The 25,382-nt window shown below is 42.1% G+C and overlaps 2 protein-coding genes across 6 annotated transcripts in view; one reads left to right on the top strand and one right to left on the bottom strand.

The window, feature by feature from the left end:
* brf1b (BRF1 general transcription factor IIIB subunit b) overlaps positions 1–25,382 on the top strand; it is a 54,695-nt gene that overhangs the window by 16,149 nt on the left and 13,164 nt on the right. Inside the window, exons 7-16 of the mRNA XM_030770742.1 lie at positions 5,515–5,664; positions 6,844–6,937; positions 7,590–7,716; positions 8,179–8,218; positions 8,351–8,443; positions 9,024–9,326; positions 18,591–18,652; positions 18,910–18,991; positions 19,613–19,665; positions 20,754–21,025. Coding sequence (XP_030626602.1) covers positions 5,515–5,664; positions 6,844–6,937; positions 7,590–7,716; positions 8,179–8,218; positions 8,351–8,443; positions 9,024–9,326; positions 18,591–18,652; positions 18,910–18,991; positions 19,613–19,665; positions 20,754–21,025 — 1,276 coding nt within the window. The remainder of the gene's footprint in view (positions 1–5,514; positions 5,665–6,843; positions 6,938–7,589; positions 7,717–8,178; positions 8,219–8,350; positions 8,444–9,023; positions 9,327–18,590; positions 18,653–18,909; positions 18,992–19,612; positions 19,666–20,753; positions 21,026–25,382) is intronic.
* On the bottom strand, positions 40–3,562 carry btbd6b (BTB (POZ) domain containing 6b). 5 transcript variants are annotated; one of them, XM_030770745.1, is made up of 5 exons: positions 3,473–3,562; positions 1,756–2,050; positions 1,535–1,625; positions 1,323–1,441; positions 40–1,199 (listed from the first exon to the last, which is right to left on the bottom strand). In XM_030770745.1, the coding sequence occupies exons 2-5, from the start codon at positions 1,959–1,961 to the stop codon at positions 167–169; spliced, it is 1,449 nt and encodes a 482-aa protein (XP_030626605.1). In that variant the 5' UTR covers positions 1,962–2,050; positions 3,473–3,562; the 3' UTR covers positions 40–166. The 5 variants fall into 5 exon arrangements, with proteins under 5 accessions (XP_030626605.1, XP_030626606.1, XP_030626604.1 ...); XM_030770746.1 differs by lacking the exon at positions 3,473–3,562 and having other exon boundaries at positions 1,756–1,856; positions 1,941–2,090; XM_030770744.1 differs by lacking the exon at positions 3,473–3,562 and having other exon boundaries at positions 1,756–1,828; positions 1,886–2,084.

The following is a 25,382-nucleotide window of genomic DNA, read 5'->3' as shown; positions in this document are numbered from 1 at the left end:
TGTCAAAGAACAGAGTCCGTTAAAGCACTCACAGGCTTTTTCATCAAAAAATCTTCTCACTGCTACACTGTTAAGAAGGCAGAAACCCTGTTAGACCTCTTACTCTCCCGTGTGTTCATTACATCGAATAAAGTGGGCAGAATGCACTTTCGATATGGACATCCTCTTACGAATAGAAGACAAGCTCTGGGATCTGTCCCCCTTGCACTCCTGTTCCATTAGTACTGTCTGAAGAACACTGGAACTGAAAGGTCACCTTCCCACACTGCACTTCCGTCATCCCCTCCTGACCAAAGTAACTCAGTTCATTCCCATCTAGCACGGCACTGACTGTATAGAAGGCATCCTGCTCTACTTGGACCGGGTGCTCAAACCACACTGAGAAGGTGTTGCTTGAGCCGTCCGAAACAAACTTTGTAAGGTTCTGGGCCAAGATTACTCCTTGGCGTTTGAGTTCAATCTTGACGCTGTACTCTGCCTTGCCACCGCTTGAGCCATACAACCCTAACCCAGCGATGAAGATCCGCTTGTCTACAGCAAACTGGATGCTGTCACATCGTCCACGGTAACGCCACTGGTTGCTGCGGTAGGCAGATGACTGGAAGCGATGGCAACGCTGGGGTGTTAGCCCCTTTCTTCGCGTCTGCGGGAAGTCTAGCTTGGGCTTGTTGGCTGCTGTGTACCACAGGAAAATGTCATGAGTCTCCTCCAAGGTCAGTACATCCGACTGAGCTGCTCCATCTGCAAACTCCTCCAGCGTCATGGTCGGGATGCGGACCAGATAGAGTGCCTTGCCTAGCACGGCTCTCTTGTTCCGGGTGGTTGGCCCCAACCCCTGTCTCTTGCACTCAGCCACTGCCCAGTCCAAAACGGCCTGGAAGACCACCGCCTCCCGGGTGTTGAGTGTTTCACGCCTTAAGATGATTTCCAAGGTCTGCAAGTCAATCTCGCAGAAACCCTCTGAACGCAGGGCCAGCTCTGCTTGAGCATCGATGACCTCCCAGCAGCGCTGGGTCAGCTCTGGTTCCTCAAACAGACGACTCTGGGAAAGCAGAACACAGGCATTCTTGGCCTCCAAGCTGGTCTCCAGAAACGTGACACAGGCCTTGGCCAGTGCAGGCACTATATACTTCTTGGCAGCGTACAGAGTGGCCAGCACTGTGTCCGCCTCTAGTTCAATCTCATCGCTATACATGTACCTGAGAGGAGGAAAAACGAGGAATCTGTGTTAAAACCAAATACCAACATATACATGATGTATTGAGGCTTTGATGAAGATGATGACAGTGTGTAATAACAGTAATTGAGGGCAGAGGGCTTACTTCAAAAGGATTAAAAAAGCAGCAGGCTCTACATCAGGGATGTGAATCTCTGACTCCCCCTCTGCAAGGTCCCCATAAAACATAGCAGCAAAGACAGAACTGCCCACTGCCAGCACATACTGAAAACAAAAGACAGATGCAAATTAGGTTGTGTGACACCTGGAATTTTCAGTGCGTGTCGCTTGAGAGGACCTCCACAAATATGCGCTCACCTTGTGTGCGGGAACTTTCTCTGATTCGCCGGGAGGACCCACAATGAAATGAACATCCGCCATGAGTTCGTTATTGAACATTAAAGCATTCCTACAAGCGGAAATAAACCAGTTTTATTGATAGCATTCGTATATAAAATCTACATTCAAATACGGTTACCATAAACGATAAGGACTGTAGCAGCTAAGAGCAGTATACTAGGGAGTAAGCTTTCGTCTACCTTTCGCGCAGTGTCGGATGAGCAGACTGCCAGCTGGCAGTCTCGACGTTGTTATTGTTGATATTCTGCTGAGCTGCAGTAGTAGTCGGTGTGGTCACAGTCTGAGTGACCTGAACGATAGTCTTCTTGCTGGCAGCAGTTACAGCTGTGCCGTTGCTGTTTGGGAGGTTAGTGTTTATGCTTGCAGGATACAATTCTGCAGCCATCTTCTTCCTCAAGGATAAACTCACGATCTCATAGCATACTGGCAGCTTTCCGCTCTGTTTCCCACTCTTTTTTGTCCTTTTTAACGTTTCTGGAAGTAAAAGGAAAAACGTCAGAAACTTCATGATCCGGCCATACAGGCAATCTGGAGTTGTTCCCATCAGCAAATAAATCCACCAGTGTGAAACGATGGAGAGAAGTGTGTTCTCAGAAGTACCCTGAAACTATATGATTAAATTATAATTCCGAGTTGCTCTTTGTCTTATGTGCTTCAATGAAATCTTGCATTTCTGAACAGGAGTGGCTACAATCCCTCAAAATATTTTAGAAAAGCAGCATGATTGTATCCGTCCAGCGGAACCATTCCAATACGACTACTTTTTTTCCTCTTTCTCATTGCATCATTGATGAATTGGGAAGAACATCCATCTTCGAAGCTCTCATCCCAAAACAAATCTTAACACCCCTGACTGTAGCAAACTCTTCGTACGATAACGTAGCAAAATGCTTTCGTGAGCTTGGACGTGAAGAATATAATAAATTTAGACAAACAATTTAAACCGTGGGCAAAAGCAAGACACTGATTATCTTGCAAACGCACACTCTATCTCCACTCAACGGATGCACTTTTTCTGTCCGCCGAGTGTTAAGGAGTTCGTTTTGTGTAGCCAAAGCAAACGCCCAGTTCTGTTTTGACAAATCAGATGTATACATGTCTTGGACGTCAGAAACCCTTAGGCGCCGCCCACAGCCGAGCCGCCTGCCCTCTCTCGCCATAATATTCCAGAGACCAATACGAGCAGGATTTAACCCTTGCCGTATTGTTGACAATATATATTCACGTCACCAATTCGAATGACACCACGGAAAATACACAAAACAGCACAAATAAGATTCTCCTCATGTATTATTGTTTAATCACATAAACTCCCTGTTATAAAATGAACGTTTTAAAAGCAACAACACTGGCTAATGTTTTCAGCAAGTTCGTGATTAGGTACAGTTAAGGCTTTTGAGCACTACAGAAAAATTTATGAAGTTACTTTTAACTGTGCATTGCAACAGCTCTCTCACAAACAAAACGACAACGAAGACAATCTGGACAGACTGTTCAGGTTTGACTGTGATTTGACTGGCATTTCAGTCCTAAAATACACCCGAATTGTCTGGATGATGGGACGCCGATTTTTAATTTGGTTCTCTAGGTAAACATCTGCAACAAATTAGATGCTTAACAGCTAAAATCTGCAAGAGGCAGTTGCACACAACCGAAAAACAGATGTGTACTGCATTGGCAATATTTAGTTGTACGATCACTGATCAAAAGAAATCAACGTGTAAGGTTTTTTTTTTCCTCTTTAGCAATTCGGCGCGGTAAAAGAGATAAAGTAGGCACATTCGGAGAAGCTCTCCACAGGCTCTGTAGTCGAAGTCAGATGAATCATCGATCTTGATTCAACACCACTCAACCCTGACGGAAACTCCAAGAGCATATAATTTGTAAAATCATTACCTTATTGAACAGAATGAGGCTCGGTTCACAGAGATATACATTCAGGTTTGGTTTGTGGACGCTCGGTCGCAGCCAGGAGCCATGTTAAATCCGGAGACTGGTATGAGGTAGGGGGTTGGGCTTACGTCCTGTAACTAGACTGGTTTCCCAGCTTTCCAACAGAGGGCCCCGGCGTTACAAAATGGATAATTTGAAAGGTTTAAAACGGCCTCTCCGCGTTAAGGAGCTTAAACGTCATTTAGTCGTAGACAGTAGTATTTTTTCATACATACGGTCAGATTTTCGTTCCAGGCGTACAGTCTCCGAATTATTATAAATTGTTATTGTAAAGATTAATCTTTCTTAAACGTGCTAACCTGTAACAGCTATGCTCAGTGTTGCCAAAATGATATAAGGACTGGTTGTAACTGTAAATCTGACTACACTGTTTTCAAATTACGGTCTTGGGAACCAACCACACTACACATGTTTTGTCTTAGTTCAAAATAGTCCACCCCTTTAAACTGATAAATGTTGAATGAATGCAATCGGGACAGTTTGTCCTGAGCTTCTAAAGAAGTACAGACCTTTGGTTTGTCAGGAGTGGAACTACGAAACAGTGTCCTAAATTTACAGTCTAATCTGATCAATTCACTTTGACAGTCTCTGTGAACCCAGGAAGAGCAGTCAATGAAAGCGTTAACATTTTGATGGAACACTAAATGTACGTGTTAAAGAAACTGCCTTACAACTTATCGCAGGCCAGTGATAGACTACACATCCTGTGTATTCATTTGGGAAATGAAGGAAACGCTGTGTACGATCCCATCTTTGTCTTCAGAGGGATTAGATTAACCCTTGTCCATGATAAATGAGAGATGGGTTTTTTTCTCTCTACGTATTATCACTTTGAACTATTTTTTGTGCATTGCATTCAATGCTGGGATCTCCTGTTTCGAAATGTACCAGAACTACTATTTTTGTGTCTTATGTGAATGTTTGGTTCATTCAAGTCATTTTGGAATAGTGGGATAAGGAATGTTCAGTATGCAGCTTCAGGGAATCCTTTTTGAATGGCTTTAACACATCTTCCTCTGGTCCCAAATGCACAAGTATTGTGCACAGAGTGACTGAGTAGTGGTTTCTCAGGGAGAGCTTTTTGGCTCTCGTCTGCATGGAAAATTCTCACAGCTCTCACTTGATTCTTACATGGTTCTTTGAGGCCCCTCAGCTTTGCCATGTTCATCCATCATTTTTTTTTTAAATCAAACTCTGACAGCCACACATTTTCACAAATCAGGCAGTCCCAATCAGTTCATTTAAATAGGTGCCACCCAGTCACTTTCTATTTTGCTGTAGCATTGGAAATATTCAGAGTATTGTCACATGAGGAATTTTTTTTTTTTTTTTTTGAGACAGCTGAACCTGCTTTCATTCAAACAGATTACACAAAAGTCCCTCTAATGCCTGTTGCTGATTTAATGTAACTATACGGTTTTGCATCACCAATATGTATCACAAGGTAAAAAAAATCAAAAATCACGGGAGGGAACCTGTCCCAGGGGATTTATCTGTGGCTGCAATGTCTCCCCACACAGTTTTCTTCAATGAGATTGCCACAGGCTGACTGTTTGCGCTGAACTCATTTTATTCCTATTAGGACACCAGTGCTGTGTGCTTTAGTGGGGCATCGGAAGGAGTTTACCCAAGGACTTAGAAGTAGGTGGAAGTGAGGGATTTTTAGTCATGCACCCGCTATGTGACATCAAACCAAGTCTCATTGAGAAGTCCCTATAGAGAAGCAGCGCTCCAGATTCACCAGCAACTCAGGAAGGACTCTGTAACATTAATGTGTTTTTTAACCATGCAAAAGGACACCTGCTGGATGAGAGAGACCAACTCCTTCACCCTGTGCTCACTGGTGGAGATACATGAGAAGTTGAATTTAGTTTAAAACCCTTTTGGTTGAATATATGAGAACTTTTCATATAACTGGTATACATTTCCAGAATGTTATTTGGTTAGGTTTGCTCACTCTGATGCATGGTTTTGGACCTCTTTAGACCCCTGCCTGTACATCCCCCGCTTTGCCCATATGCTGGAGTTTGGGGAGAAGACCCATGAGGTCTCGATGACAGCACTGAGGCTGCTGCAGAGGATGAAGAGGGACTGGATGCATACAGGTCGCAGGCCATCGGGTCTTTGTGGTGCAGGTATGTTGTCATGGCGATGAACCACTCCCAGCCAATCTGAGGAGTGTTCCAAAGCACATATGTGCAGCGCACCCATAATTAATGTCAGCATTCTCCATTTAAATGAATGACTGTAATCTTACAGGAGGCACTGAAGAACTTCATCGTTCAATTTAATGTACAATACAGGTTAATCTGTCTACAATCCATATTCAATGTTATATATGCATTTTTGTTTTGCAAAAGTTTATTAAAGCCCTAACCCTAAACTTAATAAATGTTTAATGGAACAGAGCTACCATGTTGCATAACATGCATAAAAATAAGTGTAGCTCCTGTTCCATGCTGCTACACAGACCTCTGTGTCCCTCTTCTGTAGCAGAACAGTTAAGTCCCTCTTTTACGCCGGCAGCAAGATGCCCTCACTGCAGAACAGAAAAAACAACACGCTTCTTGCGTCTCCAGTTAAGCTCTCTCTCTCTCTCCCTCTCTCTCTCTCTCTTTCTCTCTGTGTCTCACTTTCCCATTAACATCCGCTGCTGCAATATCTGAATAATTTATAATTCACCATTAATCATTCACAGTGTTCACAGGAAGGTGGTAAATGTAGTCGGGAGCTCTCAGTTCTGAAGTTGATAGCTTCAGTGGAACTGGTAGTGTAAATGCCAAAAAATCAAAGACCTCACCTTCCAGCACTGTAAAAGTAATCCAACCTCATTCTTCACTCGTTTTGTTAACATCTTTAAAGAAAGATCCAGGCACAGAGGAGAACTTTAAGAGGTTGCTAGTTTCACTTTGCCCAAGTCCGTATCTGTCACGTACCTTGCAATGTGCAGTCTGCCCTCGAATAAGTCTGCTGATGGAGCCCAGGTTTCTGGCTTTTGTTTGTGATGTTGACTAAATATAGTATAGTCTACTGAAAGAGTAAAGCTGACTTGCAGAATGGCAAAGGAGATGTGTGGAAGTGCGTGTATTTATGCCTGTCTCTTGTAGAACTAACTGCACAGAGCAGCTCAGTACATTTACATGTCTTGCTATGAGAGGAGAACATTGTGGTCCTGACACAAACATCACAGCTATATGCTAAAACCCTTGTATAACAAAAAAACTTTCCCAGCGCCTACACTATCGTTCACCTTTTTTTCCACCTCTGACATGGATTAATCCGTCCTCTTTCCTATCTTCCCATGTGACCTTCAGCCTTACTGGTGGCTGCCCGCATGCATGATTTTCGCCGCACGGTGAAGGAGGTCATCTCCGTGGTAAAGGTCTGTGAGGCCACGCTGAGGAAGAGGTAGGTGTCACAAAAATCAAAGCTCAGACTGGATTGTTCTTACTTTGGTTCACGTTTTCCCCGTGAAAGTCACACTCTCATTTCATTCTTATGCTCAGTTTTCAGACATGAGTCTCTGTAGCTTATGGTACTTTATGGTTCTTGCAGGGAAAGGGATATTTTGAACTTAAGTTTTAAGAGGAGATTTGAAGAGCACTTTTTTTTTTTGAGAACAACTACTGTACTTGTAATTTGTTTCCCTCAAAGTTTGGCTCACTGGCTGTTGGCTCTTTTTTTTTTTCCGGAAAGTTTCCTCTAACTACACTGGATGTCATTTGGCCTCCAGAGAAGCTCAGACACACTTGCAGTGTATTTTTAATAGACTCACTATTTGTAAAGCCCTCTTAAATTTTGTACCTCTGCCTTCCAATCTTACGTACTTTCAGACACGCTTTTTACTAACTGAATAGAAGAATGTCTGCCATTCTTTTCCATGCCATTAAGCAGAGAGAACTTAAACGGTGAAACTGGGAAGACAGTCTTTTTTTTTTGGCACAGGTTTTGTTTTATAATGCACCAGTCAATGCTCCTATCATTTTTTGTGTGAACATAGATTTTTTGACATGGAAACTTACTGTTGTAACTCGGACATTGTCTTTGCCTGGTGTTACAGGCTGACAGAGTTTGAAGACACACCGACCAGTCACCTGACCATCGATGAGTTCATGCGAGTGGACCTGGAGCAGGAGTGTGATCCTCCATCTTTTGTGGCAGGCCAGAAGAAGATTAAGATGCAGGAGGTCAATGCAATACAAGATATTTATGATATCTCATGTCTGAATCATTATGATGATTGCATCCCAAAAACATAAGTTACCTTTATTGGGTACAACCAGTTACAGATTTTGCTCATTTAGAATGTGAATGTTTTTGAAATATGCTAAATCTGTTTTTATTTTGTTGCAGTATCAGAGTATTGGCCATCAGCGTCAATTTCTACTCTGGAATGATTTTGGGCTTGAATTCAAATTGTCAGCTTTGCACAAACATGTCAATTTTAATCATCTTTAGATTGATTTAAAAATGTCTAGAGTTTGACAAACACCCAAAGCCAGTTTGTTGATACAGTGATTTTAAAATAGAGTTGTTTGCCAAAAATCTCGTCCGAGTATTTTTTGTTATGCAGACCTTGATCTTGGCTTATCTGTCTGTCTATTTGTGGCATAATTCCATCATCATGAAAATTTTCACTTTCATTTCAGCTGGAGAAAGAATTAGCGAAGAAACTTGATGAATATCAAGGTTAGTTTTTCATCTCAGAATATGATATGATGTGATATTGAAGAAATTCATAGCATATGTGTCTGTGTCCTTGGTGACTGCATGAACTTTTGTACTATTTCCATTTTTGTAATTGTGTGAATGGCTCTGCAGGTGAAGTCAAACTCTACAGGGATGAGATAGAGACTGAACTGGAGAATAGTCGACCCAAACTGAGAGGAATTTATGCTGCCTATGCCAGAGAGGGTATGTCATACAGAGACCATCAGTTGCTCTATGTATGTGTGTGTGTGTGTGTGTGTGTGCATGTTTATTTTGATATGGTTGGTATATAAATGAGCGTTTTATTTGACAGTTTGGAAAAACATAGCGAACTAACATTTTCTTCAAGTGTTTTTTCCAGGTCATTTTCTCTTTGTGCGTTACTAGCTTGACTAGGCTGGCTAAATGTGTTAATGTGACATTTTGTGCTGTATATATGTGATTCTTTGCACCTCTAATCAGTGCTGGCCTGAAAACATAGTCATATTGTTTTCACACTGACTAAAATTTCTGTGGTAAAAGAAAGCTCATGCAATATCAGTCCTCTCCAAGCATAACAATTGGATTAAAAATAAGATTAGATAAAATAAATTAAATAGATAAATCGCACTCCAAATGAGATTTTAAGCAACACTGCAAGTCAACTTTACAGTGGTTTTAAAAGTACAGTAAAATATATCTCTCTATCTATATCCATCTATGGCTCATGGCCCGCTCAAAAAGGATTGTGAAAAGCCAGTCCATCGGTTTAATCGAGAAGACTGTGTGTGTGTGTGTCTGTCAGATGCTGAGGACCCTGGGCTCTTGTTGGCCTCGAGGCAGGCCGGAGATGAAGAGCCTGAGGACGAGGAGATGCAGGCAGCGGCTCAGCATCTCAATCAGGAGTTCATCAGCCAGGTGCTTCCTGAGCTGGAACAGGAGACACAGGGCGAAGGGGAAACACAGCAGAGAGACAGGGAGCGCTCAGACCAGCCCTCCAAATCAACACACATTCCCCTCACTGCCATCCTTGGACCCCTGCCAAGCGCAGCCAGCCTGGGCCTTACAGACTCCATCCGGAAGTGCATCAGCGAGGAGGGAGAGAGCGGTGAGCGGCCTTGTCCTCCTCACGCGTCTGGTTCTTTCCCTTATGTTCTATGATTGGAGTGTTGTGTTGTTTACCTTTTTTTTCCCATGTTGTCTTTCTTTGTCGTCCGTTGGCCCTTGCTTTGCCTGTTACGCTGGATTGAATTCACTGTTAGTTGCCTAAGGGATATTCTGAAGATTGTGGTTAGGGGTAAATTTCACTTGTTTTGATCCAGACTTCTCAGGGATTAAATGGTCCATATTTTATTTAACAGGCCGGTAGAGTGTGATATCCTTCCAGATTGTCCTCACGTCACACTCTTATGCAGAAAAAGCTGCTTTTTTTGTCTCATAGCTTAATCGGTGCACCTGCTCTTGCATTGGATAGCTCAGATGGCCAATTTCTTGCCGTCTTTTACTGGCTGATTGTCAGATTAAGTCTCTGTTGTTTTTTTTTGTTGTTTTTTTTTTCCTGTGGAGTAGCCAAGGCAGAGCCATATTCATGTGCAATTCTGAGGGCTCGTGGATTACAGGATTATGTTAGAGTGGGGGAGTTCCATTATTTTTTCAAAAGTGGTCAGAATTGAATTTTATTTCTGAAAGAGGAGAATGTGGAGTGGGTGTTAGCGTGGGCTATCTACAGCAACTTGAATCTTTAGAGCCATATGGACAGTGAGAACTCTTCAAAAGATTCCTTTTTTAGTCACTGTTTCAACAGTCCTGTGTTCAGCCTGTGTACATTCAGATACACAGAAAAAATGCATTTGAACAGAAGCAAAAAGTTTTATGTACCTGTTAACTTTACATTAGTTTCTGCTAGCATGATTTTATTACACTCATATGTAATTTGATATATAACCCAATATTTTACTTATGTCTTTTAGTCAACTGGAATCATAAAATACCATCAAATTCACACCATCAATATACTTTACATTTGTAGATGAGTTTATAAGTATAAATTATTCAATGAGATATTTAAAGTTTTAGTACCATCCAGTGAAATCTATGCTCTCGTTAATGTGCTGTACGTTAACTGTTGAAGGATTTGATTGTCTTTTTGGCAAGCCGGCGAGATTGCTGGTGAGAGGATTGTGTTTGGGGAAACATTGATAGAATGTTTAATCTCTTTTCTGTGAACTCTCCAGTGGGGAGTTGGTAAGACGCAATCATTCGGGGTTTTGCTTAATCCGATTTAAAAATCTAAAAAGGGCAGTTCCTACATGTCTGTATGTTCGAATGTACAGACGCTGAAATTAGAATGTGTCGGAGATTTATTTTTTATGCCAACTACATGCATGCTCCCCGTATTGATAAACATGTGTGGATAAATACATATCATGTGATATTTGCCAAACCTTTATTCGTAAGAATACTCTAAACCTAAGATGAGCCGAGGGTTTCTTCACATTGCATCGGTTTTTTTTTATGCTGCTCCCATGGAATTTTGTCCCTGATTTGTGTACCATTTAAATTACTTACTGCACTAGTGACAGAGACTAGCTTATATGAATATTTCTATAACCACAACATGCTGCTAATGCAGCTGTAACATCGAGAGTGTGGGGAGTGTTGATCTGTGTTGAGTTAGTTTGGGCCGTAAAAAAGAGTCGGCATGTTCAGCTGCTTTTACTGGCTCTTGTTTAGATCAGTCAGATCTGTTTTTAGACATTCGGCGCTCGCATAGTAAAATTGAGCGCTTCTCATGGTAAATTTGTAGGATTTCAAGTAACGATTTCAGAGTTGCACTACCCAGTACGGGCAACACCGATCAGACCCTTGCACCTGCTCAGAAGTTGACCTAAGGCCCCTTCCTTTTGAACTCTGACCCTGCTCTGTGACCCTAGATTGACCTCTGCTTCCATTGCAAGCCTGTTGTTGTCCGCCTTTGGCTGGAGAACTTTTTTTTTTTTTTTTATCAGAACCACACACCGCTTTTCCCCTGAGCTTCAGAGGGATCGGAGCCGCATGCTCTTTTATCAGATTCGGAGCCAGGACCGGGGTGCCCTCAGCCTGAGGAGACGCTTTGCATGCGGGTTTTACTTGACTTTACAGAAGCCCCCGTGGAGCCGACATGTTAGATTAGGGCTGGAGCAGAACCTGAGATATGTAACAGCGCTGTATGATTGACTTGTCCAGCCTTAGTCTTGGGTGGGAGCTTTTGCCTGAGAAGGTGTTTATGGACTCTGACAGGGTACTGTGTTGATATCTCTCTCTGGCATAAATGGCCTTGTGGTGGGGTGCCTGATGAATGACCACAGTAGACGTGCTGAGGAGATAACTTCTCAGAAAGACTCATAAACACAACTTTAATGGCTTTCTCCCTTAGTAGACATAAGTCTCTCTTTTCACAACATTACACAGAGAAATCACTGCCAAGGCGTGTGTATTTGCACTCTCTCCCTCTCTCTCTCTCTCTGTTTGTGTGTGTGTGTGTGTGTGTGTGTGTGCACGTGCATGAATGAGTAATAGGGAATTACTCTCAGCCTGCAGTTAAAGACAGCGAAAGAGGGTGTTAGACAGACTGCAACATCACGAAAACAGAGACGAAGACTAAAGGAGAAAGTGAAATAGTGACAAAAAAAGTAGATGTGTGTGAGACAGAGAGAGAATGAGATAGGGAGTTACCCTTAGCAGCAGTGTGTCTGTGTCTGTGTGTGTGTGAGGTCTGGCAGATGCCTCCATCACTCTGACAGAAGGGTTGTCAGTATTGGAATGTGTCTCCCCAGGTCGTCTGTCTCTGCCTGTTCTCTCTGAGGTTATTACCAGTCTGAGTAACTTCTCACAGATAGCACCCCCTCTACCTAAAGCTGCAGAGAGAAAGAGAGGGAGAGGGAAGTGAGAGTGTCCAAAACGATGACCTCCTTCTAGCCTGTACCTATTAAAAGCAGACCTATTTCCCACTTACAAGACTGCATTTAGCCCAGAAAACGCCTAGAAAAGGGTGGTAAAGTAGTTCATGCTTATGTAATCAAAATATTTTTGGGAGCAAAGCACTGAAAGCTCATTTAAATTTGAATGATATAGGATGAAGTCAGAGGAGAATTAAGATAGTTATCACGTATGGAGGCTTAAAAATAGACCTAAACCCATCCCTGTAACTCTAGAATAGCAGCATTTAGAGAAAGAGAAGAAAGATAAAACAGGGCTTTTAAGGCCATTTTTGCTCTTATCTGATGAACTGTGTTTGAAACTCGGCGTTTTTAAACCAAACAGTGGCTAACCTGGCACCAACGACAAGGAAACCTTTTTTTTTTTTTTTTAATTACAGCATTTAGTCCAGCAGTTCTGCCTGGATTGAGAATGTATTTCTTTCAGAGACAGACTGGCTGATGAGCATGCAGTGGGGACGTGCCTCTGTATCTGTGTTAGAGCTCTAAAACCTTCACTCGCAACTGTGTGAGTTATACTGACAAGCAAACAATAGACCACACAAACAGGACATTGTGTTGTCAGTTTCCTATTGAAATCAGCCCTCCATCTTTCAAATCTGCTAGCAGAATAAGAATTGACTGTACAGCTGTGTCCAGCTGCATTGTTTGCATCTGGATCACATGATACACCCTATTGTGTAAACAGTATAGGTTTTCGACATAGACTTGCCTGGTCTCTGACAGCTTCCCAACCAACAAGTCTCTCTCTGTGATGCCAGTGTCCAAAGATTGTCGAGTAATTCAGTGACTCTTGTACATGTTTTATACTGTTTGCTGAAATTCCTAGCATCAGATATACAAACATACATACATACATATATATATACCTATATATATTTGTGAGTGTGTATATGTCTGAGGATGAATGAGAAAAGAGGAGAGGGGAAAGAGAGAGTCAGAGTGAGAGAGCATGTCATGGTGCACTGATGTCATAGTGTCATAGAAGAGAGGGAGTGATAAAATATATCCATAAACACACACTGCCCCGCTGCACATGAAACTGCAGTAAATGTCAAATACATATGTGTCAAGCACTCTCGACTCCCCAGTGTTATTATGTGTGTTTGTGTTTGATGAACACTTGATTTGTTGATTTGTTTTCATGACAGAGACAACAGCAGTTTTCAGCTAAGTGTCTTTTTATAAGTTGGCCAGTGATACTAAACTGTGTTGGCAGCTTGGTAAACACCACATACACACACACACACACACACACACACACACACACACATTCAAGTGCGTGCTTAAAACTTTGAATAGCACATTGAAGGGTTTATTGTAAATTCATCAGACATATTCTTTCATCCCCCCCCCCAGTTATTGTTATCTGTCAAGGCCAAACGTAAGTGACCCCCATGGGGTTCTTTCCTCTCTGGGATGGATGGGGTGCACAGCTGCCTAAGCCCTCCTGTAGAGTGTTGATCTCACACTGCTGGGTATGATTCACAGCGATAAGCCCACAGAGAGAGAGAGAGAGAGAGAGAAGAACTGGATATTAAAATTCCAGCCCAAAAGCTTCTCTGGAGATACCTAAAAACATTTAAACCTAACCTGTGCTTCTCCTGCCCCACACAGTGTTTTTAATCACTCAGCTCGCAATACGTGGAGATGTTTTACATGATGACAACAGAGAGAAGGCAAGAAAAGCTACATGCAAGTCCTTAGACATCAGTGATGGATGTTATGTATGTTACACATGACCGTGGTGTGTGTGCAGTATACAGAAATGTATAGGAAGGCTACAAAGCGGCTGTGTTAAAGCACAAAATGGCTTTTTATTGAGCGCGTGGATGGATTTACCATCTCTGAAACACAAACATGCACAAATCATATAAAGATATAAGAGGCCAAACCTCAGATCATTCAGAGTAGATGTAAAAAAATTTTTGGCATCTGTGAAATAAACCTCTTTCTCAGCCACATCCTTCTTTTTTTTTATATAATCAACATCTGTTCATTCTGTTTTCTTTAAGGCAATGTTAACAAATGCTCTAGAAAAAGGCTGAACCAAAGCTGTTTGCTTGCTGTGAATTGCTGTGAGGCTGTGGACAGATGTTTGCAGTTTACGAGTTCACTACAGCACATTCACCTTGTTTTTTTGTTTTTTTTTTAACTTAGCCAACTTTGTCTTTGTTTAGTGGCCTAGAAAAGATGAGATTTTGTTGAGAAAATAATTTTATTTAAATGAATTAGGCTTTCATCTCTTTTAGTTCAGCTGCTTTAATGTGAGTTTTGAGCTAGGATGATTGTGTTATGAGAAGTCGTGAGCATACAGATGGATATTCTTTTTTCCCTTGAAAGTACAGATATATTATAGGTATGCATCTTGCCCTTATGGTCAACTCTTTCTCTCTGTCTCTTTCTCTGTCTCTCTTCCTCCCTTTTTCTTTCTTTCTTTCTTTCTTTCTTGCTTTCTCTCTCTCTCTCTCTCATGCACAAACATGCTCACACAAACACACACACACACACATACAAAAATCAAATTTTCTTCAAGCTTGCCCACAGCGTAGATAGTGGGAGCAGGTGGTGAAGTTGGAAGGGCTCTTTGGAGGTTAGAGTGCCATATTGATGCAAAGTTTTCCCTCTGGCTATGCCTGTGTACATTTGTGTGTGTGTGTGTGTGTGTGTGTGTGTGTACATGTACATGTTTTTGTGTGTGTACCCGTGTGTGATAAACCACTCAAAATCACTCTCCCACACAAATTTGTAATATGTATGCTAAGACAGATTAATGTATACACACATCCCTGTGGCTATTTTTAGTCAGGTTTTAATGGACATTTTAAAATGGTGTTCTGTGCACCTACCATATTTTATGTTGCCTTATGAGGTGTCACGTAATAAGGAGATTGGATCAGACCATATTAACTTTAACATTTATACACACTGGAAACGAATCAGACCTAATCCTAGGTTTCAGACATGGTCAAGTACTAGAGTGTCCACTGCTACTCTTGGGGTCCAGTGTGTCTTCAGCTTTCTTTTAGTCTCAGGTTTCAGTCACCTCACTGATGAGGTCTTTGAAAACCACGCAAAAACCAGCCTATCACTTCATATTTACAGTCAACTCAAACAACCCTGATTCAAGGAGAGTGCCATTACCTTTTACTAAACAATCGAGAGCCAGTCTTACAGAGGAATGTCTTCCTATGATATACTGAGCCTAAAAGCATATTCTGCTCTCGGATGATGCATTTCAGTTTCTCCTCTCTCTTAGTTTCTACTGAACTCATTTGCATTATGTTTTGAGTCATATTTTTTTAATAAGCAATCCATTCTCTCAGTGTCTGTGTCTTTTAGCCTGCATCAAACTAATCTATTTAATTACAGAACGGCTCACATTATTTCTTATTATGTAACATGGTTCATGCTCTCTCAAGTGTATAGTTGAAATAAGAATCCATTAGTCTGTGAAACATGCCGAACTGACTGCTAAATCTAGATTGGTTTATTTCTCTAGTTTCTCACGTCTCTTGTCATATTGCTGCTCAGACTGGTGATGTTATGTTGCTGTATTGACATTTTTTTTACTGGCAAGTAATATTCTAGAAGCTCCCTTCATATTTGTGTGTCTGCACGTGTACCTTTTATAGGGAATTAAGGACAAGGTTCTCAAAATATACAGCACGGTTTGAGGCTAACTTGAGCATGGCTAATGTCTGGTTTGGTGACAGTTGTCCGTAGCCACACCCTAAAGTGTGTGAAAGCTTTAGCAAAGCAAGACATTCATACTCCATTGCTCTGGTGACACTGCTCCATCTGCGCGTGACCTCACGGTGACCCCCGTCTCCTGAGAGCCCCAAGCCGTCTACAAGTGCGGTGCCACTTTCCATTCTGACTCCTAATCATGACAACACGACGCTGGAGACTGCTGAGAATGGCCCCCTGATCGTGTCCTGATGTTTTAGAGCTTTTTCTCTTTCTCTCTCTTTCATTTCTCCGTGGGATGAACATATTGCTCCCAAGAACTGCATTGATTTGCTCCACTGAGTTTGACATGTGACAGCCACTGCTAGCTGCCCGCGAATGAGCCCAGTTCCATACACAAGAGTGCCTGTGTTCGCTTACGCTCGGCTGAACGCGCTAGTGCTAACTCGTGGAGGAGAAGCCGGTATTCAATTACTCCCCTGCCAAGGCCCTAGTGTTCAGCTCCCACAAACATTCCAATGTTGTGGGAGTGATGGTAAGAGGACACATCAGAGGGTTTATGAAATGTGTTGGCATAAAAAGAACCACGTAATATCTCACGCCGTCAACCTTCGACACAGTACAACGATGTCGTGTCACGTCTGTCCCGTTTGTTAAATCCTTCGTTTGACAGTGGTAAAACTGGTAGAGCGTAATAGTCTGGTTTCTCAAAACAATGGCTGAGCCTAGTTCTGGACTTAATTGCGTTTTGAACGAGAACGAAGAGTTTATGATGAGTATTCACTATGGCATGTGGCTCATACAATGCTGTTAGCATTTCCTGTAGCAACAAGCTTAACTCTGTGCCTGCATTTTGCAGGGGTTTTTTTTTCTTTCAGTAGAATAACATTTAATAGACAGCCATTGATCATCAGTCTAAAATATCAAGATCCACTAAGGGATCACAAGTGGTAATTATCATTGTTGGTTAGGGATTAAGATGTGGTATTTAAAAAAAAAAAAAAAAGGGAGGGGGGTGTCTTTTATAGAGGCCTTGTTTTGTTTGTGCAATCCTGTCTCCTCCTCCCTTTGCAGCCCTTCTCATGAACATTAAGGAAAATGTAAGATGGCCCATTTACACCCCTCATCTCTGATTTCATTTCCCTAAATCCTCCACCGTGTGCCGGCGCGCTGCTGTTGTTCTATTTGAGTTCTCGTCCTCTCTCCGTTTTTTTTGGGGGGGGGGGGGGGGGGGTTTTCGCCAGCGAGAGTAAGCTTGGGATGCATGCGTGTGCACGTGGGAGCTGGCATTGAGGGAAGAAACTCTTTAGATCTCTCTCAGTTTGAGTTAATGAACAGCTGCACAGGTCCTGATCTATGTAGTCTGTTCTAATTCACAGCAATATCACAGCCCAACCCCATCCGTTTTACTCTCTCTGCTCTTAATTATCAGCCCGGCTGCCTTTTATCTGACTAAAGATCTCTCTTTGAAGTTTCCGGAATCGGGCCTTAATACATGGGGATACACTGAAACCACTGAAGAAATTTCTCCCTGTTCTGCTGAATGTGTCACTCTGGGCTTTTCTGTGGCCTTGGAGTCGGGCTGTTTGTTGGCTTTTCAACTGACTTTTTTTTTTTTTTTTTTCAATCCACAGCAAATCATTCTCAGGATTTGTATTGTATGTCTTCAAACAGTTCTTCAGAGTAGTAGTAGAGCATGTAGTTTGAGTTTGGTCTGTGTATATTCTTTTGTGTATGCTCTTTGTGTTTCACTGCTTATTGCTGATAAAATAGTGTTATGAGGAGAATATGTGACTCTGTAATAAGGACACGCTTCAGAAAATCGTTGGAGGTGTTTGACGTTCCTCCCAACAAAGCTTATTCTCATTCAGATTTTGCTTTGTCAAATTAATGTGTTCTCAGCTCAGTGATTTCAAAATGTGTCTTTGTGTGTGTGTGTCTCTCTTTGTCTGTGTGCTTATTGTGTATTTACCTCTTTTCACTCCACTGATTTAGATTCATATATTCGAGATAATTGTGTTTGCGTGAGAAATATCAGACACATTTGTGTGAGGGAACAGGTCATTTAAATACAACCCAGAGTCTGTCTGTTAGAGTTGTGTCTGAATATTCAGCCTATAGATATAGGAATTAGTATTGCCCACACTGAATTGAAGACAGTTTATAAAAAATTGAAAAAAAAAATATATATATATATACATAGGGGTGTGTGTGTGTGTGTAATATGTATATAAATAAATAAATAAATAAAAATGCAGCTAAGCCTATTACCAGCAATTACACAACAAGAGCCTGCACAGCATACATTATTGATATAACTCCTGCAAATTGCATTTTAGTTGTCAGGGATGGTCTGGTCTCTAGCCTACCGAGGAGATTATGTTTGTTTCATTTTGATATGTGGACTACCTGCCTGCTGTTATGTCAGTGCAGTAATCGCTGAGTCACGCTCCAGGACATGTGGTCTGTGACGGGAGGGAAAAATTGCCCTGAAAATCAGATAATCAACCTTTCCCTGTATCCTAAAAATCACCACACAGTGACAAATCACTCTTGAGGTTCGCAAAGGGGGGAAACAGAAATGTTTGAAAAGGAGTCAATAATTTATTGCATCTAAACCTCTCACTCTATATGTGTGTGTGTGTGTGTGTGTGTGTGTGTGTGCGCGCGCGCGCGCGCGTCTGTGTGTGTGTGTGTTCGTACAGATGAGAAATCGGACAACGGAGAGCTTGATCTGGAAGGCATTGATGAGGATGAGATTGAGAGAGTGGGTTCTCTTTTTTATCCTTTTTGTGTATTTTATATATATATATATATATATATTGTGTTTGCCTCACATTATTTTAAGACTCCACACATAATCTTAATGTAAGGGTATGAATGTGCCAGGAACCTAAGATGAAAATCTACCATTACGTAAAATCCCTCTCAGCGTCCGTTTTGTCATATATTAACCTATACATTTATAAATTTTCAGGCATAACTTTATCTCGTTGTGAAAGTCTTTTCTCTTCATTCTTATAGTATATTCTGAATGAGAAGGAGGTGCAGGCTAAGACAGAGCTGTGGATGAAACAGAATGAGGAATATCTAAACGAGCAGAAAGGTAAGAGATGAGAGACACTTTTCTCATTAACGGTGCTTGGCTTCTACTGCACTGCCATTTTCCTGCCCAGCAGGTGTGTGCAGCACATAGACAGATTGAGACTTAATCCTCAATCACAGATGTAATAATAAAAAAAAAAAAGCAACAGAGCGAGAGAGAAAAAGACGGAGCCGAATGAAAATATAGATTTGTTGTTTTAAGAACTCATTTGTTTAAGTGAACTTGTCAAACTTTAGTCCTGAGGCTGAATCTTAATTAAACCCAGAAGAAAGTTAACTTTTTCATCTAGTCAAATGTTAATATATTTTCCTTAATGCCTTTTGAGATCAGGGACATCCAGAAGTGCTTGAGTTAATTCTCTGTGTGTTTAAGATCTGAAGTGTTTTTTTGTTTTTTTTTGTTTGTGTTCAATAGTTAAGTGGTTTTTAATGTCTCAAGTCAACTCAGTAGTTTAATAGGTCTAATGGCTCTGATAGGAATTCATTTGTTGTGAATGTTCCATTAACAGAGAGTAAACACCTTTTGATGACTACTGTCTGTTTCTGCATTATACCTCCTGTGCCATATCTCTTCCTCTTAAACAGAAGTGCAACTCAACTTTATTTGCCTTTGTCTTTGCAGAGAAGGAGGAAAGAATAGCCAAAGAGAAGGAACAAGGGATCTATAAAGAGAAAGTGAGTGAGTGTGTGTGTGTGTGTGTGTGTGTGTGTGTGTGTGAGAGTGTGTGAGCCGGGGCAGCTGGCCAGTAACTTCTTTTTCCCTGTGCTAAAGTCTGCAGACACACAGCGGTAGCGTGCGTGAGGTGGCCGCATGCTTTCCATTTTAGCCCCATGGCGCTACTCCGGTTTCACTCCAGACTTCAGCTGCGGTCTCTCCCCTAACCTGTCTGCTCTTGTGTCATCTGCACTGACTGCACTTTGTAGCCAGGTCACATTAACTGACGGCTGGCAGGCCTCTAATGAGGTGCTGAGGTCTTGATACTTATTCCAGATACAGTAGTCCATAATCAGTGTACCGTTCACAGTTGAGAGAGTTGCTGTACTATGAGGTAGCTGCTAGGCTTGGTGATGACAGCTTTTAGCTTTATGTCATTCTCACACAGGAGGAAAAAAAACATGTCTTAAGTGTAGCCTACATGCAATCCTGTTGCTACAGTGCTTTGAATCCAAAAAACATCTGATTGATAGAAAAGGTTGTTAATTTGAATTATTAATGTAAATGTTTGAAATAGCAGTGATAATGATTGTGAGTGGTCCCTGTCAGGCTTTTGAGAACTGGATTTTTCTTTTGAGAGTTGTAACAGCTAGGAAATTTGGCTCAAAAGCAGTGAGAAATAGTTGGGAGCAGCCGCTCACCATCAGGTTTGCTCTGTGTTCCAGCGTCTGGTAAGCTGCGTCATTGTGAAGTGAATCTCAATAGGCAGTTTTCACTAGCGGAGGTGAGAATAGCTAAGGAGTTTGCAGTCTTTGCCATCTCTGCCCCTTTTTGAGTCGTCCTTTTGCATTTTGGGAGTTGTTATATTTAATAGTTCGTTTTTTTATACTCACTCACCGTCCTTCCTAAAAAGACAGTCACATCCCTCTTGAGCCAGGAAAGCTGATCAGACTCTGAGAATTCAGAATCTGATTACAGTGGACTAAATGAGATGTGTAAGTGCTACCAGTGTTAATACAAGCCACAGGTTTGTCTGGAGTTACTGCCCGGGCGACAGGAAATGTTCTTCCCTAAGTATAACTAATCTCTTGGCTTTGTGGTGTTGCAGCCCAAGAAGCCGTCCAAGAGACGAGAGCCGATCCGGGCCAGCACCGCAGGCGAGGCCATCGAGAAAATGCTGGAGCAGAAGAAGATCTCCAGCAAGATCAACTATGACGTACTGAGAGACCTCAACAGCAAAGGCGGTGGTAGCAGCCCTACCCACCAGGACGAAACCACACCCACCAGTGGCCCCGGTCGTAAAAGGCTATCCCGTCGTAAGAAGCAAACTAGCAAGAGCAACCTTGGCTTGGCCAAGCCTGCCAGCCTCATGGGTAAAAGGTGGGAGCTAAATCTTCAAAGTGTTCTCCTGGTTGCAGGTATACTTAATTGCTGCTACTAGAAAAGGATTTATTGTCTCAGTTCTTGTAGCTATTTGCTACCTTTTGTATTTGTTAAAAGGAAATGTTATTTTAGATATATTTTTGGATCTAAAACACAACCCCTGCTCTTAAGGCAATGGGAAGGATCCGGGACAAAATGTACAAATTGTACAAAGAGGGGCGATGCGTTAACATTAAATGCATTACTTTTATGAGGGTTGCTGAGGGTTTGCCTTGCTCCGTGCCCATGGGGAATGAAGAGGAAAAAATAGGGAAAAATGATGAAGGTTTAAGGGATGGTTTGCATGCAGCATAAACTGAATGATTTTAGTCATTAAAGCTCTGGCAATAATGGGCGTAAGTTTTCGAAATGTGTACAGGATGACACGTTCTAGCACACATTACGGTTTAGTCTTCCATAGCTGTCTCAGTTGATTTTTTTTTTCTTTTTCTTTTTCTTTTTTTTTCTTTTTGCCATGGCATTGGCTGTATATACCTTCTGCTTGGCTTACAAAAAAACAAATCACCCTCTTTGGGTGACAGGGCCTGTCAGAAGTGTCTGGGCTTGTTTTTATCACTGCAGACAAAGAGATTTGATGGGGAAAAAGGCTTTTAAGTGTTTCCCCTCTGCCTTTTTGACATTCTGTCTCTTTTGCTCTACTTTGGCTGACCTTCAGAAACATTTTTAACCAGAGAAAAATTTGTCATCAGTTCTGCTCCAGACCTATCTGTCTGCCTTCACCTGGCGCCTTGCAGTCCATGCTGGGAGCTTGCCCCTTCTTCAATTAATAGTCCTCCAGAGCTCCCAATGTCCCAGTGAGAAATGTAATGAATACAAGACAGACGGAGGACGAGATCACGGCTTCTGCGCTGATGAGGGCTGATGATTTCTCACTGTGTAATTTCTCATGTTCAGGCTAGTTTCAGTAACAATAACTACTCATTTTCTAATGAATACTGAGGTGATTATGAACCAGGCATATGGGTTCTGTTGGTGTTCAAGCACAACTGGGCTTTTCTTTGTGTGTGGTGTGTGTGTGTGTGTGTGTGTGTGTGTGTGTGTGTGTGTATATATATATATATATATATATATATATATATATGTCTTCAGGTCTGAGACGACATTAAATACATATCACTATTATGACTGCAAATTTGTTTATCAACACTACAAACCTTACTGGATGATCTTAGTAAGACAGAGTCTTACATAAGCTCCACAGGGTCATGAACTACCTCCATAGTCTAACCGGGCCAGGATCTGAAGAGTACAATTTGCTTTGTCTCTCACCTTCTGCTACACTGTATTTTTCTGCAGAGGACAATAGGCTGTTTTCTCTGGTGCCTGTGCAAGTAAAAGGCTAATCAGTTTAATTTCCATTTTCCATTTCCCTTTTGACCATTTCTCGTGACCTTTTTCAGTCAATTTTTGAAAGCACAAATTGCCTTTTTTTTTAAAGGCTGTCCTGTCGTTGCAAGCCAGCGTGGCCTGCCAGACACTGAGAAATCATTGCTTGGCTCCACCAGTCTAGCAGCTCCCAGTCTCCGGAGGTCCTTCCGTCCTCTGTCCAGCCAGTCCTACGGTTACTGAGTCCCCCCAAACCCCCCCCAGCCTCTGCCAGGCTCTCGCAGCAGCTGCCAAACCGAGACATCCCCCACCCCCTACCCCCCAGTACTTCCAAACTAACTAAGATGGAAAAGCGCTCTTCCAGAAATAATTGCCATGTAGTTTCCTTTTCTACCCCCACCCCCCCCCCCCCCCTTTTCGACCCCCCCCCCCCTCCGCCTTTTCTGTTCTCTTTTTCTAAAAGCTACAGTCCTTAATGCTGTCAGTGTTTGCCTTTTGAAGTGTAAATCTGAACTCGGAGAGGTAGGACAGCCTGTCTGTGGATCTCATCTTCTACGTTCCTCAGAGAAATACAGGCCAGCCAGAAGGCTTCTCCTCCCCTGTGTGCTTTGTGAGCCTTGTAACACCCTTGTTTCACTTACTTACTTACTCTTTTTTTCCCCTGTTTTCTTTTTTTAGATGGTTTCAAATCATAAGCAATGTTTCATAGGTAACAACTAGCTGAAGGAACTTGAAGTCATCGGTGGTAGTATTTTCTTTCTTTTTTTTTTTTTTTTCTTTTCATATCAGAGTTTGTTTTTAGGCTTCACTGACAACATGGGTACAGATTAATTTGGAGTAAACATTCTGGGTTTCGAGGTCAGCCTGTGTGTGTGTACTTGTGCGTTTGTGTGTCTGCTTGTGCGCACCAGTGTGTGTTTTGGTTTTACTGAGTTCACATACCCTCCCACCGATTTGCAAGGCCTACCCAGAAATAACCGATGATTCGGGTGCCCTGATTCGTTTCCCAGACCCCTGATGAAGCCTCTCATTGAAACTGCACAGTTCCCACAAAAAATGTCATTGTTTCCACCCTACTATGAAAATCCATTCCTGCATGGCACCTCGACTCGTTGCTTTTGGCTAACCCCACTTCATTGTGAAGTCCACAGAATGAGCCCTGACATACTGAGAGGCTAACTCCACAGCCTGGGACTTTGGTGGGCAAGTGTAGGCGTAGAGTATGCCATGTAGTTGAAGTTATATAGTTTATATTGTTAGCCTATTTCTTTATCTCCTTGTAGTAGCTAGTTACAGAGCAGCTTTCGCCAAAGTGATCAATGGCTGTTTATCATGGACAGCATGTTTGCTACGAGGGTGCTCGCTACTATGTTGAAAAGAGCACATTGAAGATTTCAATTCTTTTTTTTTTTTTTTTTCCCAACAAAGATATGGTACACAAGAGCACATTTTTCAAGTTTCACGTTAGTAGCCCCATCCTTTCCTGAGATGGATTGAATCTTTTTGTTCATCTTTTCATGACTCATACGTCTCATGCCTTTCAGTTAAGATGAATGTTCATCACTTTTAAACCAGACAAACTGACGCGTGCTGGGGTTTTGAAGGTCAAAAGTTCTCAATAAGTGACAATTCTTGTGACTGGCTTCTAACCTCCAAGCACCGTCAGTAGCCCAAAGGGCAGGATCCTCACTGTGTGATCCCCTATTGTTTCAACGTATGATTTATCAGTTAGCTATAGTATGATAGTCTGAAACGGGCATGGCTTTGGAGTCTAGGAGCCACTTCCTGCTGATGGGAACAATGGTTCCCAGTGGAGAATAAGCAGCTGGGTCGGTCTATTTGCCTCTGACTTTCTGAGGAGTGGCTTCCATTGTGCATTTCTGAATGAACGTTCTGGTTCCTGGAGCAACTGGTGACTGGTTTCTTTAAAGTATAAATGAGTTTTTCTGTATTTTTAATGCAGTTCTTAATTTGGGTATTTAGTTCTCATTAATAACATGAGCATCTCTCTTGTGAGCTGTGCACTCGGCTGAGCTGTTGCACTTTTTTAATGACCCAGTTCTTTTTTCTTTTCTTTTATAATCTTTTTTTTTTCTCCTTCCTCTCCCGTTTTTTTTCTCACTGTACCTAATGTTGCTGTGTGCTATGCCCTTTCCCAATGGGTATAAACATCCAAAGCTTTACATACATTTGCATCTGACAGCGTTAAAGGAAAAATCAAAAACCGTGTGGTGTCTTTGAGGTCAAGCTTAGACACAGTAAAAGCCATCTGTATTTGTGTAATCTGAATAGCACCCTGTGCCTGATGTTATATTACGCGGCCTCTGACATTTCATCTGACGGTGACATTGCTTTAATGTCCCTGTCGCGTCTTTTTGTTTGTTCTGCCTGTCCTGAGGTTCCTTTGTGCTCACAACCCAAGAGCCTTTGCTTACAAAACCACATCAAACAAGAATGTGAAGATGATGAACTCTGCATCCTGGATTTTGGAGTACCCGGAGTCACTTCTCAGCTGCATATTTCAGTTTGGTCAGTAATATGATAAAAGGAGGCGTAATATAGCAGACACTAAAATCAACAAAAGTTATGGTACACATCTGCTCCAGTTAACAAAGAAATCATCCCTCTTACAAACCAAACTGGAGTTAAAATTTCCTTTGGAAGGATATGATTTAAGCAACACCAGAGCTGTGGACTGCAGCTCTGACTGAGAGACCATCTTGAGTTGTGACTTTCCTCTCCTACCCCCCCCCCCCCCCCCCATCTGCTCTGGGAGGGTGACTCAGTCACCACACACATTTCAAGCTGTCACAGCGGGATCCCTCTCCCACACGCTTCTCTTCTAAGCCCAACCAGGCCGCGCACTTATCTTTCTCCTCCGGTTCGGTCGGAGCAGGTGTTAATGTGCAGATGTGTAGGTAAAGTGCAGATGAAAAGAGCCTCATTGCTTTACCATGTCAGTGGGATT

The sequence above is a fragment of the Chanos chanos genome, chromosome 4, assembly GCF_902362185.1.
Source record: "Chanos chanos chromosome 4, fChaCha1.1, whole genome shotgun sequence".
Taxonomy (NCBI): Eukaryota; Metazoa; Chordata; class Actinopteri; order Gonorynchiformes; family Chanidae; genus Chanos; species Chanos chanos.
Note: the sequence above shows the minus strand (reverse complement) of the source record. Positions and strands in the feature narration are given on the sequence as shown.

Bases quoted from the DNA above. Each gene is read 5' to 3' on its own strand.
- btbd6b (XM_030770743.1), bottom strand. From the start codon at position 2,120: ATGGGAACAACTCCAGATTGCCTGTATGGCCGGATCATGAAGTTTCTG. The intron at 1,626-1,755 runs GTAGACGAAAGC...TTCCGCTTGTAG, and splicing joins CATCCGACACTGCGCGAAAG to GAATGCTTTAATGTTCAATA. The intron at 1,200-1,322 runs GTAAGCCCTCTG...TCCTCCTCTCAG, and splicing joins GCTTTTTTAATCCTTTTGAA to GTACATGTATAGCGATGAGA.